Source organism: Hydra vulgaris, chromosome 10, assembly GCF_038396675.1.
Source record: "Hydra vulgaris chromosome 10, alternate assembly HydraT2T_AEP".
NCBI lineage: Eukaryota > Metazoa > Cnidaria > Hydrozoa > Anthoathecata > Hydridae > Hydra > Hydra vulgaris.
The window spans coordinates 21576302-21593234 of NC_088929.1; the positions used below are offsets into that span (position 1 = coordinate 21576302).

A 16933-nucleotide genomic window follows, 5' to 3' on the forward strand; every position below is an offset into this window, starting at 1 on the left:
AGCAAGCCGCCTTATGTTAAATGCTAATAAATACACCAGTGTCAATCCACTTCTAAGAAAGCTTGGAATGCTTAATTATGAGGTACCAAAACCTTTGTTAAAACAGCCCGAATTCTCAACAACATACCGAGGAGGAGCTCATTTCTCTCAAATAATAGTAAAACTACAATTTCAATTCAAATTTTTAAAAGTATCTTAAAAAACAGTTACTTAATTACGAATTATCTCAAATTCTATTTTATTTTTAAAATATTCTCTTTTATTTTTCAACTTTTCTCTTTGTTAAAAATCGGTATCACTCACATTATTACTTATCTTTAAATTTTATTTTTTATAATTTTAAGTTGTATTGTATTCAAAAAAAAAAAAAAAGAAGGAACACTTTTATTTAAAAGTATTTAAATTACTTTACTGAGATTGTAATACTTTTTTATATGATAACTTATTATTTGTTAAATATGTAAATAATACAACGGGACTAGATGATAAAACTTTTGTCTTTTGTCTGCTCCCATTATATCTTAACTAAAAAATATTGTAAATAATTTATTTTGAAGACGATGAAATATATATATAAAAAAAATAAAATAAAAAAACTTCCCCCAAAAGCATTTTTTTTCAATAAACACTCTATAGATCCTAAAAAACAAAAACTACTTTTTAAAAATCTGTAAATAGTAAACCAGTTGTGAACTTTTTTGGAATTTTTATAATATTTTTTTTTTATGCGTCTAACTATTTTCTTTGTAAAGTAAAAAGGAAGCGATAATCCAAAAGTTACGTTTTTGTTCCTAGAACACATAATCCCTAAAATCTCCCGTGCAAATGTGCAAATCCTAACAATACTACAGTGAATGATGAAATGGTCAATAAGAAAAGTTTAATGTAATTTTTGGTACTTTCTGATGAAAGGCTCTGTAGATAAACGCAGTTCGTCAACTAACTCCTGCTGCCAACTTGTGCCGGTCGTCCCTACAAATTATTCGCGGTAAGTTAAGAGTTATAAATTAATTGCGATAAATCAAAAGTCATTCGTCATTAGTTTTTAATAAATATTTTGTTTTGCTTTTTTTATACGAACATACCTCATACATTTTTTATTACTGAATCTAAAGAATTTGTTTTATTTCCTTCATTTCGATTTCACGAGTTTCTATTTCATTTCATTAGTTTTATCAAAAGCATTTTCTTTATTTCATTATATAGAATACAAAAAGTTCTTTGGTAGTCATTCTCTTGTTTGAAATCTATTTCCAAAATATTTTTTCTTTTTCCACATAAAATTAAATGGAATTTGCTTTTTAGTTTTAACTGAAAACTCAGAGCTTAAAATGTTGAATTTTGTTAGGTAAGCTTTAACGCGTTAATACAAGTTTTTATGTTTTTCGAACGCGCTTATTTTTAATATTGTTTACTTATTAAATCTTGAGCAATCCTACTTGTGTGTGTGTGTGTGTGTGTGTGTGTGTGTGTGTGTGTGTGTGTGTATATATATATTATATATATATATATTATATATATATATATTATATATATATATATATATATATATATATAACTAGTAAAAACACTTATCTAGTTTTTTTTCTTCAACAATTTGTTTCTCCATCAGTAGGTTTATCAGGACAATGGGTTTCTGATGAACCTACTAATAGAGAAACAAATCGTGGAAGAAAAAAACTAGATGAGTGTTTTTACTAATTTATTATTGCTCTGTTCTTTAAGAATATTAAGCACTCTATTGAGCACACTTACTTAATTTATACATATATATAAACACACACACACACAAAGAATAACATAATAATATTATATGTATATATAGAAATATATAGGATACAAGATTTTTGTGGGATCGTAATATAAGAAATAAATAATTCTTTTAAACTATGTTAACCTGGTACTCAATTTTACCGAAACTTATTATTGTTATGTATAACTTTCAAAACACAGCGATTTATGCAGGGCCGTTCCGAAGAAATTTTAAAGGTAGGGTAGAGGAATTGGGTGACGTGTCTGTTTTTTGCCGACTAAAGCCAAAAAAATTTTTTTTGCCTACTAACTCATCTAAAAAAAAAAAAAGATCCTCGTTTTCCGACATTTGCCGACTGCTAACTATAGATCCAATTTTGCTGACACCAGTTCCAATTTGCCGACTAATAAAATTCGTTGGAGGGCTATACACGCCCCCCAATAAAATTTGTTGAGGGCTAAACAACGCCCCCCCCCCTCGGGAAGGGTCTGGATTTATGATTAAAAACAAAAAAAAAACTTATGTTATGGAACTTCAAGTTTAAATAAAATTACGGCTGATGTTTGCCGTTAGGCATGAAACTTATAGTTATATATATAAACTTATAGTTTTCACTATTTCGTTTTTAATTAAAATATAATAAACGAAAATGTTTTAAAATTGTTGCTTTTTTTGCAAATTATGTGGAAAACGGAAATTTTATCAAAAAAAAATATGGTTTTAATTTTAAATAAAAATTAATAATAATTTCAATATCGGCATAAAGTTCTACACCTTTTGCGTAACCTGTTGACATCAGTTCTGAAAAGAACTGCTAACTAATATTAGAACTCATCAAATTTTTCCTTTCCTCTAATAACTAATAGAACACTATTTGCGTCTCAGAAATGTTAACTTTTAAACTTTTTTGTTGCTGTGAAAGTCGCTCCACCCTAATATATATATATATATATATATATATATATATATATATATATATATATATATATATATATATATATATATATATATATATATATATATATATTAGGGTGGAGCTTAATTTATATATATTTATATATAAATTAAGAAAAAAATTATAATAAACCCTAAAAATATTTTTATTTTTTTTTTAATTTTTTAATTTAAGGATTATTTTATTACATAGAACACATTAAGAGGAAGAGAGCAGACATTTTAAAATACATATATTTTATATATATTTTAAAATGTCTGCTATATATATTATATATATTTTTTAAAATGTCTGCTCTCATCCTCTTAATGTGTTCTATATAATAAAATAATCCTTAAATTAAAAAATTTTTAAGAAAAAAAATTTTTTTTGGGTTTATTATAATTTTTTCTTAATTTATATATAAATATATATATATATATATATATATATATATATATATATATATATATATATATATATACACACAAAAAAACCACTAAAATGTTGGCCACAACTACCTTCAATGTGAGAGCAACAAGTGTACTAATTATTTCTTTCGATTTTCTCAATTTAACTTTTTTTTTTTTTTTGTTTGCTTTATTTATTCAAAATAAATTTTACAATAAATGAATAAAATACATATAATAAGAATTACAAATTAAGTTAACATTACAAAAAGAACGCGAATACTCGCAGAAGATCATAAGATCAAGTCATCGAGAACCGCCTAAACAGAATTTAAATAAATAATAATCGTTTAATAATACAAATATAATAATTATTCACCCATAAATACACATATAATCATTTACAAACATATATGTACAAAGATATATATAAACATGCTAATATTTAACTATATATATATACTTACATATACATATACACGTATATATATATATATATATATATATATATATATATATATATATATATATATATATATATATATATATATATATATATATATACATATATACGTATATACGTATACTAAGGTGTTTCTAAAGGCCATTTTTAATCATGGCTGCCAAAAAGTCCTATTTTCATCATTTTTTTTTTTTTTCATTTATTTAGCCGTAAATATATTTACAAGTTCCGTGTTTTATAATACATAAAAAAATGGCAAGGATGAGAAGAAGACAGGTTTGCCTTATCACCAAGTCCCTGTTTGTTCTAGACATTTATATAAATACGTTGCAACTAAAATTAAGAATTAAAAATGAGAGAAAAAAGAAAAATGTTTCAAAGAAGTTTTTACAAAATAGTTTAATAGAGTCTTTCAAAGTTATTTTTAATAAAAGTTAAGGAAGTAATTCAATTTCAATAACATGAAGGTTAACTTACGGTCGTGCAATGCTATATATATTCAAATTTCAAAGTTATTCATTAAAAGAAACTTTTAAAAATTCATTCAAGAAAAAAAAACCAACAACAACAAAAAAAGAAAACATAAAAATTAATTTACAACCATAAGATACTACACACACACACACACACACACACACACACACACACACACACACACACACACACACACACACACACACACACACACACACACACACACACACACACACACACACACACACACACACACACACATACACACACACACACACACACACACACACAAACACACACACACACACATATATATATATATTTTTATATATATATATATATATATATATATATATATATATATATATATATATATATATATACACATACGCATACATATGTACACGAATACACATCTACATATATATATATATATATATATATATATATATATATATATATATATATATATATATATATATATATATATATATATATATATATATATATATATATATAAATATATGTGTATACTCACATACCCAAGTTCACAATCAAAGATATTTATTACCAACAAAAAAAAATTTTAAAAATTAATTTATAAAATAAAAAATTCAAATTCAAAATAGATAAGTTTTTTTTCCCCACTCTCTCATTTAACAAAAAGAACAAACTTAAATTATCGTTATTAAAATCTGTAAATGCTGTAAATCTATATAATTACTTTTTTATAATTTAATATATATTTTCAACATTTACTGTATGCGATGAGATAGAAAACCACTCAATATGATATACTACTAGGACAAAATATAAGTTTTGTGGGGAATATATAAAAATCCAATATGGCTGCCAAAATTCAATATGGGTGCCAAAATTTTCTAATTTAAATGTTTCAACTTTTTCTGCTAATGATGAGCTGAATACTTGTTTTACGGTAAAATATACTTTTAAAAATATCGATATAATACATACATACTAAATATGATATAAGTGACAAATGAAGAAACTAAAGATATGCACATTTTATGCAAACTCTTTTATTGTTGTCAAAATTTTTAACGACCACAAAATGTATCACCCTGTACAAGTATTTTATATTATTATATTTCTTGTATACAAACACAAATGTTTACTAATATCTATATAAACATTCATGCATTATAACTTTTGTGTTAAAAAGTCTTACATGACAGTACATCAGTTTATAATAAATGTTGACAAGGAGGTTTGGTGATACCGTTTATGTTAATTTCATGCATTCCTCCTTTGTAAGATGGCTGAAATCTATGAGTTCCCGGTGACTATTGACAACTAAAATGATGTTGTTAATGGCTAGAAACCTGACATCCTGTATTTAAAGACAATCAAAGATGAGCCAAGATCGTGGACCAACAAAATCCTGGAGCCAAGGTTTATCTACCTGGAGAAGTTCGAAACGTTGTGACGTGGCTTGAGGGAGAAAATCATGCAGGCAATTAGATGTGACTAGAGATAATATCACGTTTTTCCTTTAAACACACACTTGCATCACATAGAGGCATAAAAACAAGGGCTTCACTTTTTTGCGGAAGCCATCGCTACCGCAGTGCATTTCACTGCAGTAGCGATGGCTTCATCAATAGCATGCACATACAAATAATATTATGAAACAAATGATTATAATATACACTATGACCAAAAAACATAGTACAACAACTGATGATAATTTCATGCAATATCAATGATAAATAATTAACAACTTTAAACCTCAAAACGCTTCACATCCTTCCAAAACTGAAGGTCAAGACAGGGTGCTGCTACTATAAGAGAAGCCTGCAGCCAATACTTGGCATAGTGAACTGTAATGAATGTTGCCATTCTCTAGACAGCCTGTCTTCCTCTGCTGTGGTCAGATCTGGTAACTGATGAATAGCCATAACAATCTTGCACAAGTACAAAGTTCTTGCTATGAACTGAGAACTTGGCCTGAGCATCGAGAAGGCCTTCTGGTCAGTAGTTAGGCGGCCAGGTTGTGTTGGCAGGCCATTGCCATTGATGTAGATTATCCTAGTCAATCTGTTCAAAGCACATGAAATATGTAAATGTAAACTTTTAGATCCAGATGATTGTCTGTTTGTTCACTTCAAACAGTTAAATATTAATAAAATGATGACCAAAAAGGCCGGCTATAAAAATAGAGGGATGTACATTTTAGAAAGTATAACATTTTGGCTTTGATGATGGTTCAGGCTAATGGGATATTTACTGTTACATAAACATACCTCGAATAGCTTTATTAGTATGATAAATATGTCGCTCTGCTACATGATGACGGCATTTTGAGAGACAAATTTGATTTGTTTAGCGTTCCAATGCAAGGCAATCATTTCAGGATCAAAATCTGCTCTTATCTTTGCTGCAGCCTTTTTTTCACCTTTGATTCTTTAGCCCCATATGGTTGATCATTTAGGTTTCCAGAGCAAGCTAATATCATTTGAGAGAGTATTGAAAGTTCAGCATTGAGACTAAGCGGCAATCGGGAGGTTAACTTTGATGTGATTTCTCCGAGGGTCTTGGATGGTAGGTCGCGGTTTATTGACTCTTGTAGTTTAGGTTTTCTTTACTTTGGGTACTATGTGGGATCATTGAGTTCTGTATCTGAATTTATAACTTCACATTCAAAAATTGATTTTTTGGCCTCAGACTGTGCATGTTTTTTCGCTTTAATTTTCATGCTGCTGTTTGATTAATTGCAGTCAGAGTAGTGCCTTCTTGAGAAACTTTACGCTGAACCTGCAAGAATACAAAATCTTCCTTTTCATGTAGCTTCTCTTGTAGAAGTAAGGATCTGTTCAACAACAACTGGTGCAAGATCAAAAACAGAATTGAGGTAGTGTTAGAAGTCAGGCCTGCTGAAATTTTTCTTCCTTTCTGTATTGGCCAGGCAGTATGTCTTTATGACCTTGAGGACCTTTTCAATGTAGAGGTTGGACTTTTGAATTGAAATGTTAGCTGACTGCCAGATAGGCAACATTTCATGAAGGATGTTTTAGCAATATCCTGTTTAGGTGTCAGGTAGTTCTTTATCCTTATATCTCTGTATTTTTGCAATACTGTTCTAATATTTGGCAGCTTACTAGTGCTAAATGTAGCACGACATGAACCAATTACTTCAATGAATGTCTTGCTAGGTGTACTAGTTCTTGTAAGAAGTTTTCTTGGAGTACAAGTTGTAGAAGTAGCTGTAGAAAAGTGTGGTTTTAGGGGAGTGGTAACATCTGTTAGACTGGGTGGGATGTTTTCTTTGTCTAGAGCTGAACTAAGTTTTCCAGGACATCCAGCTTGACCTGGTATCTTCAGTGGAAGATGATTTATTTCACCCTTTGGATTTGATGGCTGTCCTTGTTTCCGCTTAGGAACTGGTTCTGATGATTTACACGTATTTGGTTCCATCCTAACAGAAATACAGAGCATTGTGAGATAAATACATAACACAGGTTCCTCTATAGTCAAAGTCACTCCTAAAAATGCATCATTTCGCTTTTTAGCAGAATATGTAAGCAGCTACAAACTGAAGATTTGGAATATAGTTTGAAGCTATAAGCTATAAGATTTGGAATGAATAAGCTATAATATAAGGAATGAATAAAGTCTGCAGGATAAATATAAGGAATGAATAAAGTCTGCAGGAAATGCTAATAATGTATATAATCAGATTTCATTTACTTAAAGCTGTTTCATAAATTTTCAAAATTAAAATTTTTTTTTATTTTTGCCAAATACTTACTCATAAATCATATTGAGTGGCTTTCTATTTCGTCACATGCGGTATATGTTGAAAATGATGAAAATAGGACTTTTTGGCAGCCATGATTAAAAATTGCCTTCTGCGGAAACTGAAAAAGTAAAAAAAAGTTCTGACAAAAATCGGACCTGTTCTCGGGTCCCAAATACATCATAATTCCAATTGTAAAAATTACTTGATAAAAAATGTGTTTTTTGGAACACCTTAGTATACGTATATACATATATATATATATGTGTGTGTGTGTGTGTGTGCGTGTGTGTGTGTGTGTGTGTGTGTGTGTGTGTGTGTGTACATGCAAATACACTTACATACAATTACACATATATATAAATAATACGCATAAATAATACAAATAAATATAAACTTATGTTTATTATACGCATAAATCACGTGAATATAACAGATAGATACATAATATTTGCTGTACGTACAAAATAATACATAAACTAGTCAAGTTCAAACTTTCATAACTGAATAGCAAACATTTATGTAAATAATTAATACATAAAATCACGTTAGTATAAAATATAAGATGTACCTAAAATAATGCTTACAGGGCTGACAACGCCGGGGGGCTGGGGGCACTGTCCCACACTTTTTTTCTTAAGGAAATTTTTTTTTTCTTTTGGAAAATTCAGGATATAGAGTACTTTTTTAGAAATTGACTACTGTGCCCTCCCCCCCTCCATTTCGAAATCTATGTCGTCAGCCATGGCTTACCAAGTTTGTAATATATACCAAGGTATATATTACACAACAAAAGTCCAGTAAAGAAAATAAATGTATAGAGTAAAACCGGATCAAACCGCACACCATATCATTCCGCACACTGATCGAAATTATCAAATAAAAACTAAACGGATATGGCTATGAAAAAAATTAAAATAGATTAAAATACAGAACCATCTCCTCTGTTCTAATTGATAAAAGTATATGCCGATTTAACTCCATTTTTTTTCTTTTTTTATACAACTTTAACGGGGAATCAAAATATTTTATATATTTTGTATCGGTGCGAACAAAATAGCAATTGAACCGAAGCTGATATAAAAATAATTTTAGCACTGTCTTGTTGGAAATTTGATTTTAATTCTGATAGTATAACTTTATGCAGCTAGAGCAATAAATTAAATAAAAAATCAATAAAGTAAAAAAAAACCTTTTTCTGAAAAAACTGCACACTCGATTAATTACTTAGTTTAGTTTTTCGCAAGTGAATAAGCGCCTATCTTTATCTTAACTTAGTTTCGGTTTAATTAAAAATGAACTATAATGTTATTTGTTAATATAATCATCTCTTACTCATTAAAAACCACTTATTATATTATTTCTCAATATAATCATCACTCACTCAATTCAATTAAACTCACTCACTTTAACATTTCAACTAAAAAAACAAAAGCATACAAAAAAGACATACTAAGACACACTAAAGATATACTAGCCACACTGATATGAAAGAAAGTACAACATCTTTGAGAAAAGCTTTCAAACATGGCGTTCCAGTCTCAACTCTCAAAGATCGCAAAAATAACAACAATAAAGGCTTCCATGGCTCAGGTACTAAACGGTACTCTCAAATGAAACAGAAAGATTTATGGTGCACGCTTTCCAATTACTTGGTGACTGGGGTTATGGTTTACCTCAAATGAAATCCTAGAATTTGTATGTGGCCATCTTAAACGCGAAGATCAATTTTATTTATTCAAAAATGGCAAGCCTGGTAAAGACAGATTTTATGCCTTTATGAAGAGATGGTCATAAGAAATCTCAACAAGAAAAGCGAATAACTTAGCATTTAAAAGAGACGCTTCTTGTACGCTAGAAATAATTGATCTCTATTTTGAATGTGCTGCCAAGCAATATCAACAGACTGGTACAACTTCTGGCTCGCATATGTGGAATTGTGATGAAACAGGTTTTTCGGATGATCAAGCCAAAGCAACCGTAGTGTGCCAAAAAGGGTCAAGACTGGGAACAATAAAAAAATTCATTATACTTTAAACAATTGCTGCAACACTGATGGACATACATAGCCACATTTGTGATATACATAGCCAAAAAAAACTTTTTTCCTGACTGGTCAAAAGGTGGTCCAGTTGGCACCAAATATTCAATTTCAAAATTAGGTTGGATGGAGCACGATATGCTTATTGAATGGATAAAAGAAGTATTCAAAGCCGAAACTGAACAAATTCGTGGTATTCATATTTTAGTATTAGATAGGCATACAAATCATATAACTTTGGAAGCGGTATTGCTGTGTAAAAAACACAGTATAATCTTGATTTGTCTACCAGAGCATTCTTCACATATTCTACAACCATTGGATAAAGGTGTCTATTGTCATGTCAAATAAGCATGGAAAGAAATTCTTACAAAGTATTACAAAGACTCAAAATGTAGAAATTTAGATAAACAAAGTTTTCCACCTTAGCTCAAACTGCTGTACGAGAGTGGTAAATGTGTTACACGCTTGCATGCAATCGCTGGTTTCCAGTACACTGGCTTATTTCCACTTAATAAAAAAACATAAGTCATAAGACATTAGCAATCACACAAACATTTAATTCACCTTCATCAACTTTAGCAGCCTCCGCAGCACCTACACCATCTTGCTCAGACACATCTTCGTCATCTTCAATAGCTGGCGCAGCATATACTCCAACTACACACCAATTATCATCTTTCTCAACCACACCAGCTTCAAGTTTTGATAAGTATCAAGCATGTTTTGAGCGTTGCAAGGTACTGAGATGAATTTGAAGCAGTTATTTCAAGCCAGAAATCAATCGCATGTTAAGAAATCGAAGCAGTGCGATATGTCAAAACTTGGCGGAAAATGTTTTACCGAAGAAAATGTGATCGAGTTCCTCAAACAAAAAGATGAAGAAAAAGCAACAAAGAAAGCCATGAAAGTTGCTAAACTTAACGCAAAGCTCTCTATGTCAAGTACTCAAACGCCTGAGCAACTCTAAACTTAACGCAAAACTCTCTATGTCAAGTACTCAAACGCCTGAGCAACCTCAGCAAAACGGTAATGAAGAACAAGTACCAGCAGCCAAACGATTAAAAGTTGTAAAATGTAAAAAGTGTAGAGTACAGTTACGCACAGAAATATTGCAATGCGAGAATTCGATGTGTAAGGAACGGTTGTGCAAAGAAACATGTTTACCAAAGAAATGAGTAGTTGGAACTAAATTTTTTGTTGTAAAAAATGTAAAAACTTAAATATAGTTTCTTAGATATGAGTTGTGTTAAAAATAATAATAAAAAAAAGTTAAAATTTAAAAAACTCAATGTTTTCTCAAGTGTGCGGTTTTATCAGAATGTCGCCTAAAACCGCACAATTTTTTTCTTTACATTTGAAGGGCTTATTGTAAAACCATGACAAGCCACAAAAACAAATATTTGAGAAAAATGACTCCTAAGTTTTATTTAAATCTATAAAATCACATTTTGCAGTAAGATGATTTTATAATTATAGCTCCAATTTTAAGAATTATGCCTTAATATCTTTTTGGCTATTGCGTATACTATTTATGATTATAAAAATGATAATAACTCATTTTTGAAAAAAGTGTGGCTTGTCATTGTTTCACAATAAGCCCTTCATTTAATTTTTCGATAACTTTTTTATTATTTTTGTAACATATATTTATATTATCTTATATAGTTTTTTATTACCTAATAAAAAACTACATAAGATAATAAAAATAAATGTTTTTTATTATCTAATAAAAAAAAAAATAATAGTAATAAAAAAAATAAATAAATGAAAAATAAAAAAGTTATTTAACTTTTATTGTTAAGTGTGCGGTTTGACTCGGTTTAACTCTTTATAAGTTAAGATAAAAGATTTCGCATATATAAATTACGATAAAAGATTTCTTAAAAGTATTAATAATAAAACAAACCTAAAAATATATTAGAATCTAATTAAGTAAAATGAAATAAAAAAAAAATTCGTGTTATCAGCGGACGTAATTGTCATTAAATTAGATTTATGAAGATCGTTTATGCAAATAAAAAATTGTAAAGGTCCTAGGACAGACCCTTGAGGAACTAAGCATGTTATATCTAACGATTTTGATTTCGATGATACGTCATAGTGAACAAATTGCTTTCTATTGCTTAAATAACTTTTTATTTGCTTCAAAACATTGCCAGATTTCATAATTTTTAAGTTTTTTAAATAAAATTTTATGATCAATCATATAAAAGGTTTTAGACAAATCAATAAAAATGCAAGAAAAATCAATAAAAAATTTAGATAAATCAATAAAAAGGTAAATTAGGATTTTTCAAATGGCACTGTAATATATTGTATTATTTGGATTATAGCTTGTTCAGTTGAGCTATTTTTTTAAATCCATAATGATTTTTGTATAGTAGATTATTTTAAAAAAGATGATTGAAAATTTTTATTATCAAGAATTCTCTATATAATTTTTAAGAAAACAGAGAACAGGTAATGAACGGTTTTACAAACATTAAGTTCGTCTCCTCCTTTAAATATTAGCAAAACTTTGGCTATTTTTAATTCATCAGGAAAAATTCCTTGTTGAATTAAACATTTAAATATTTTAAAAAGGATATTTTTTTATGATATATGTATCAATAACAATGTTTCCATTGATATTATCAGGGCCGACTGCCTTATTTAACTTTAGTATTCTAAAGGTCTTATCGAATTCGTCAAAAGACAATTCAAAAGAGTTTAGATAAAACACTAAAGGAAAACTACATATTTAAAAAAATTTTTTTTTTTTGTTTATGATTGAAATTCTTTTGCTAAATTTGGATCAACTGAAGTAAAAAGTTAGTTCGTTATATTTAGGGCCTCTGTGCACTTAACCAAGTATGGTGCCCGAACATAGCCAACCAATAGCAGGTAATTGCAAGTTGCTGTGCAACATTAATATTTATTACAATATTATATGCACATGCTATAATCTATACATCACACTGTCACACATCATGTAACTATGATGATGTAAGTTGTAAGCAACATATATGAGTTTGATGTAAACAGTTACGAAACTACTACACTACTAGTAACTGTTATAATTTCTATAAATCAGACATCTCGTTTCCTAGACTTTGAAGGTGCAAAATTGTTGATTACATTATCAAAGTCAACTGAAGTAAGCATATCTGCCTCAATGCAGAGCAGAGGCAGAGAGTCCAATCTCTCCTGCTTCATTGTTGTTCTATATGGGCTTTTGAGTCTCTAAAGCTGTAAAAAGGATTGCTCAGCAGAAACATTTGTTAGCATGAAGGTAAGGAAAATGCAAAGTGCAATATCCAGGTTTGGAAAAACACAAAGAAGTTTATCTTGAACAATAACATCATAAAGTTCAGCATAAGGGAAATAACTTTTGTTCCCCTGAAACTTTGAGCTGAGGTACTTATGAAACTGCTGCAGTTCTCCAGCAATGTTCATGCTGAGATTTTCCTGTAAAAAACTGACTAAGGTATGACAGCCTTTGAAATACTCTTCTTTGTTTAACTCTAGGTTATTGGTGAATAAAAACTGTGCTGACACATCTGTCAGTGTGAATCTGAAGTGTGACACATCATTGTAAACTTCACTTCTTCTTTCCATTTCAGTCGTCAGTTTGTCAATTATGCTGTAGAATGTGAACACTCTAAATGTATCCCTGGCATTTTTATCTTTATTCCAATCGCAAGAAGGTGTTATTCAAAAGAATTTTAAAAAAATAGTCAATCTTTTCTTTTTTGATGAATTAGTATAGATTTCAAACTGACACAGACATTTTAAAATCAATTATTATTTTAATTGAACAGTTAAAATAATAATTGATTTTAAAATGTCAATAAATATAAAACATAAAGGTAATTCATTTGAATAATTAATTTGTATATAACTATTAATACTGCATTGTGTTACTTTTTTTGAAGATATTGACGTCAAGATTTTAGATTTTGTGTTAGTAAAATTATTGATTTCCAATTGAAAAGTCAAGCTATTTGTATTGCTTACTGATGATACTGGAGAAAACTGATTTCTTCTATAATATATTTTTTTAAATATCCTGCTACCGTCTGATTTCCTTCTTAGATTTGAATCATATTTTCTTTTTCCTATAATAAAAAATGCACTGATAAACGAGGGTAGCTAATAAAGTTAAACACGAGGATTATAGTTTTTCTGTAAGTTATAAGTCTAAATATAATAATTGTTCCTAGAAATCATGGCTTATTCAGTTTAATAAACATGGAACAGTTACTGGCAGAAACAGTTATCAAAAGCTGATTTCAGTTTATACTTTCCGACATAAACAACCTGTTGCTAAGGCCGTTCATGCAGTAAATTTAGTAAAAAATTTGTAGTAGCTCATCGTGGTGCCCCTCTTTCCATGCGGTGCCCTAAGCACGTGCTTAGTGTGCCTAATCGTTAATCCGGTACTGATTATATTAGTTACCACTCTTGGATCATAGAAAATTTCATCAACATTTTTAATAGCTTTAGGTTTTTATACTTTATATTCATTAATAAATTTTAAATTTCATACAAGTAATTTCAATACTTTCTTAGCGTTCAAAAAGACAAAAATTGTGGTATAGTTTTAAAAATTAATAATGATTGGAATTACTGATCAAAATCAGTAATTCCAAATAAAGTTAATTATCAATAAACTTAAATCAAATTTATTTATTGCTTTTGTATAAGTGCTTGCAAAAGGTTTTAATATTTATCAAACCGTCAAATTTAATTTATTAGTTATAATTTTATGAATAAAAATATTTAATCAATTAAAAATTTTTTTTCTCCTTAAGAAAAAAGTTCGCACTTTTTAATTATCTATTTAAAGCCAAATAAACAACATTTCGAAAAAAAACGCGAATTTCCTAGTTCAATGCTTTTGACCAATTTGGTCAAAACATGCGAAACTTCGTTTTGAAACATGTTTAAACATATATTTTGACCATTTGTTGTTTTGACACATGTTTTGACCAACTTTGTTTACACCTATTTTAATAAATTGAACTAAACTAAACAAAAAAGATATATATGTTTGTTTTTTTTAAATAGATAACGTAACGACTTAATTAAGTTAAATTTTTTTCTAGTTCATTTTATTTCAAACCATCATTGCAAAAAAAAAAGCATATAATGTTTCACCAAACATTTTTGTTTCTTGTTATTAATCAGATATTTTTGTTTAGGTGTTTTTTGCTAGCATCGTAAAATGTTCTACACGTGCAATAAAAGTGAAGATTTTAAAGAACATAAATACGGTTTAACAATTTGTGCCACTGGTACGCCAATAAACTGTCCAAGTAATCCGTATTTTGTAAATGATTCATTAAGAAGGAGTAAAGCTTTAGCAATAGAGGATACATATTACGAATCTTTAAAGAGAAGAGAAAATAGATTGAGTAGAAAATATGAGTATACCAAAAGTTTGTGTAAACATTCTGGTGAGGAGTTAGCTGAATATTCTAACAAGTTGTGTAAAAACACTGATGACGAGCAGGTTGAATATTCTGACGTATTGCATAAAAATGTTGGTGATGAGCTGGTTAAAGCAAAATACTGTTTTCAGAAAAATAAGCTAGGAGATCTAAAAATAGAAGATAAACCTGTCACTGAATCAAAAATATTCAGTGAAAATGTCAATTATCAGACCAAACTTATTGATAGCAAACTACAACTAACCTATAACAACACTCCATTAGAAACAAAAGAAAACTCTTTCAAAAAAAACATTTGCAATTTAAAAAAAAATTTATGTGATTTAAAAAAATGCGATGAAAAACCATTGAAAGTATTTGTTTTGACGGGTTTTAGGATAAACAATATACCTAAACATGGTTTATGGAATGAATATTCAAAAAGTTTTAATTTACCAAGTAAAGATGGTTGTTTGACAAATTGTAGCTTATCATTTAAGCACGATCATTCAATAAACTCTAAGTTACTTGTTGAAGACAATTTTTTTAAATGTTGCAGTTTAAATAGCGGTACATTTATGAATAATTCTTTTAACAGTAGAAAAAATAGCATAAACTACTGCATTACAAACAATGATAGAGACGAAAAAATTGTTATAACACGTTACACACAATACGAACCCCAACATACGAACCCTGAGTTCGAACTGGCACAAAAATATCATGATGATAATCAAGAGAACAGGAAAAAGAAACAAGAAATCTCTGGAGGAATTGTAGAAAATGAAGGACTCGAGTTTCAAGACAATGCGTATAAAAAACATTTAAACCAATTTTGCAATCAAAGTACACCAAGTAATGTAACAGAGCATTTACTCCAACAATTTAGCAATGAAAAAACAAGTTCTTTGTTTCAAGAGTATGTGGCTAAAAGTACAGCGGATAGCATTTGCTCTGGGAAACATATGTTGGGAATAAACCAAGTAAACAATGATAAAACCGTAAATTTTCAAAAGGCGTGTTTTAATAAAGTTTACAATACTGTTCAAAATGAGTTTAATGAAAAGGTTTGTAAACAAGAAATTTTTTTTTTAAAAAACAACATTCACAAACCTATTTACAACTCTAAGATCGAATTCCCTTTGCAAAACACTGACTCAATGATTCAAGAATTTCCACTTCAGAAAACAGTTCGTGCAAACACTATTAATGCCAGAAACAAATTTTGTTTCGTATTGCACGAATTTAAAGAAAAGTATTCTGAAATGCATAAAGTTAGTGAAGATTTTATCTGACCGTTAATATTATTTTAGTTGATGCAAAAGTTGAAGTAAATTCATTTTTTGATATTTTCAATCTCATTCGAACGTTCGAAAGATGATTACGAAGATTAAAAACTTTTTTTTTTAATGCAACTTAAACATAAATTTTGAAAATGGCTGCGCATTCGAAAAACTCAAGACAAAATTAGATTTGAGCATTAAATATTTTTTCTTTAGAAAGTTGTTTGTGATCTAGCTTATTTTTTAATTAGGTTCCTAGTTGAGAAGTATCAGAAAAATATTACTTAGACATTAAATGTTTGAACATAAAGCTTTCAGACGTCATTTTTTCCATTCGGTTCTGATGATTCGCTTTTGTATTGATTGTTATGTCCAATAAGTTGTTTTACATCTCCAAGCTTAAA

The 16933-nt window shown here is 28.9% G+C and overlaps 1 protein-coding gene across 1 annotated transcript; it reads left to right on the forward strand.

Annotated features, from left to right (window-relative positions):
- Positions 1-1228: 1228 nt before the first annotated feature.
- Positions 1229-16933, forward strand: LOC136085840 (uncharacterized). Its single transcript, XM_065807489.1, has 2 exons — positions 1229-1348; positions 15019-16933. The coding sequence occupies exon 2, from the start codon at positions 15042-15044 to the stop codon at positions 16539-16541; it is 1500 nt and encodes a 499-aa protein (XP_065663561.1). The 5' UTR covers positions 1229-1348; positions 15019-15041; the 3' UTR covers positions 16542-16933.

Bases quoted from the DNA above. Each gene is read 5' to 3' on its own strand.
- LOC136085840 (XM_065807489.1), top strand. From the start codon at position 15,042: ATGTTCTACACGTGCAATAAAAGTGAAGATTTTAAAGAACATAAATAC.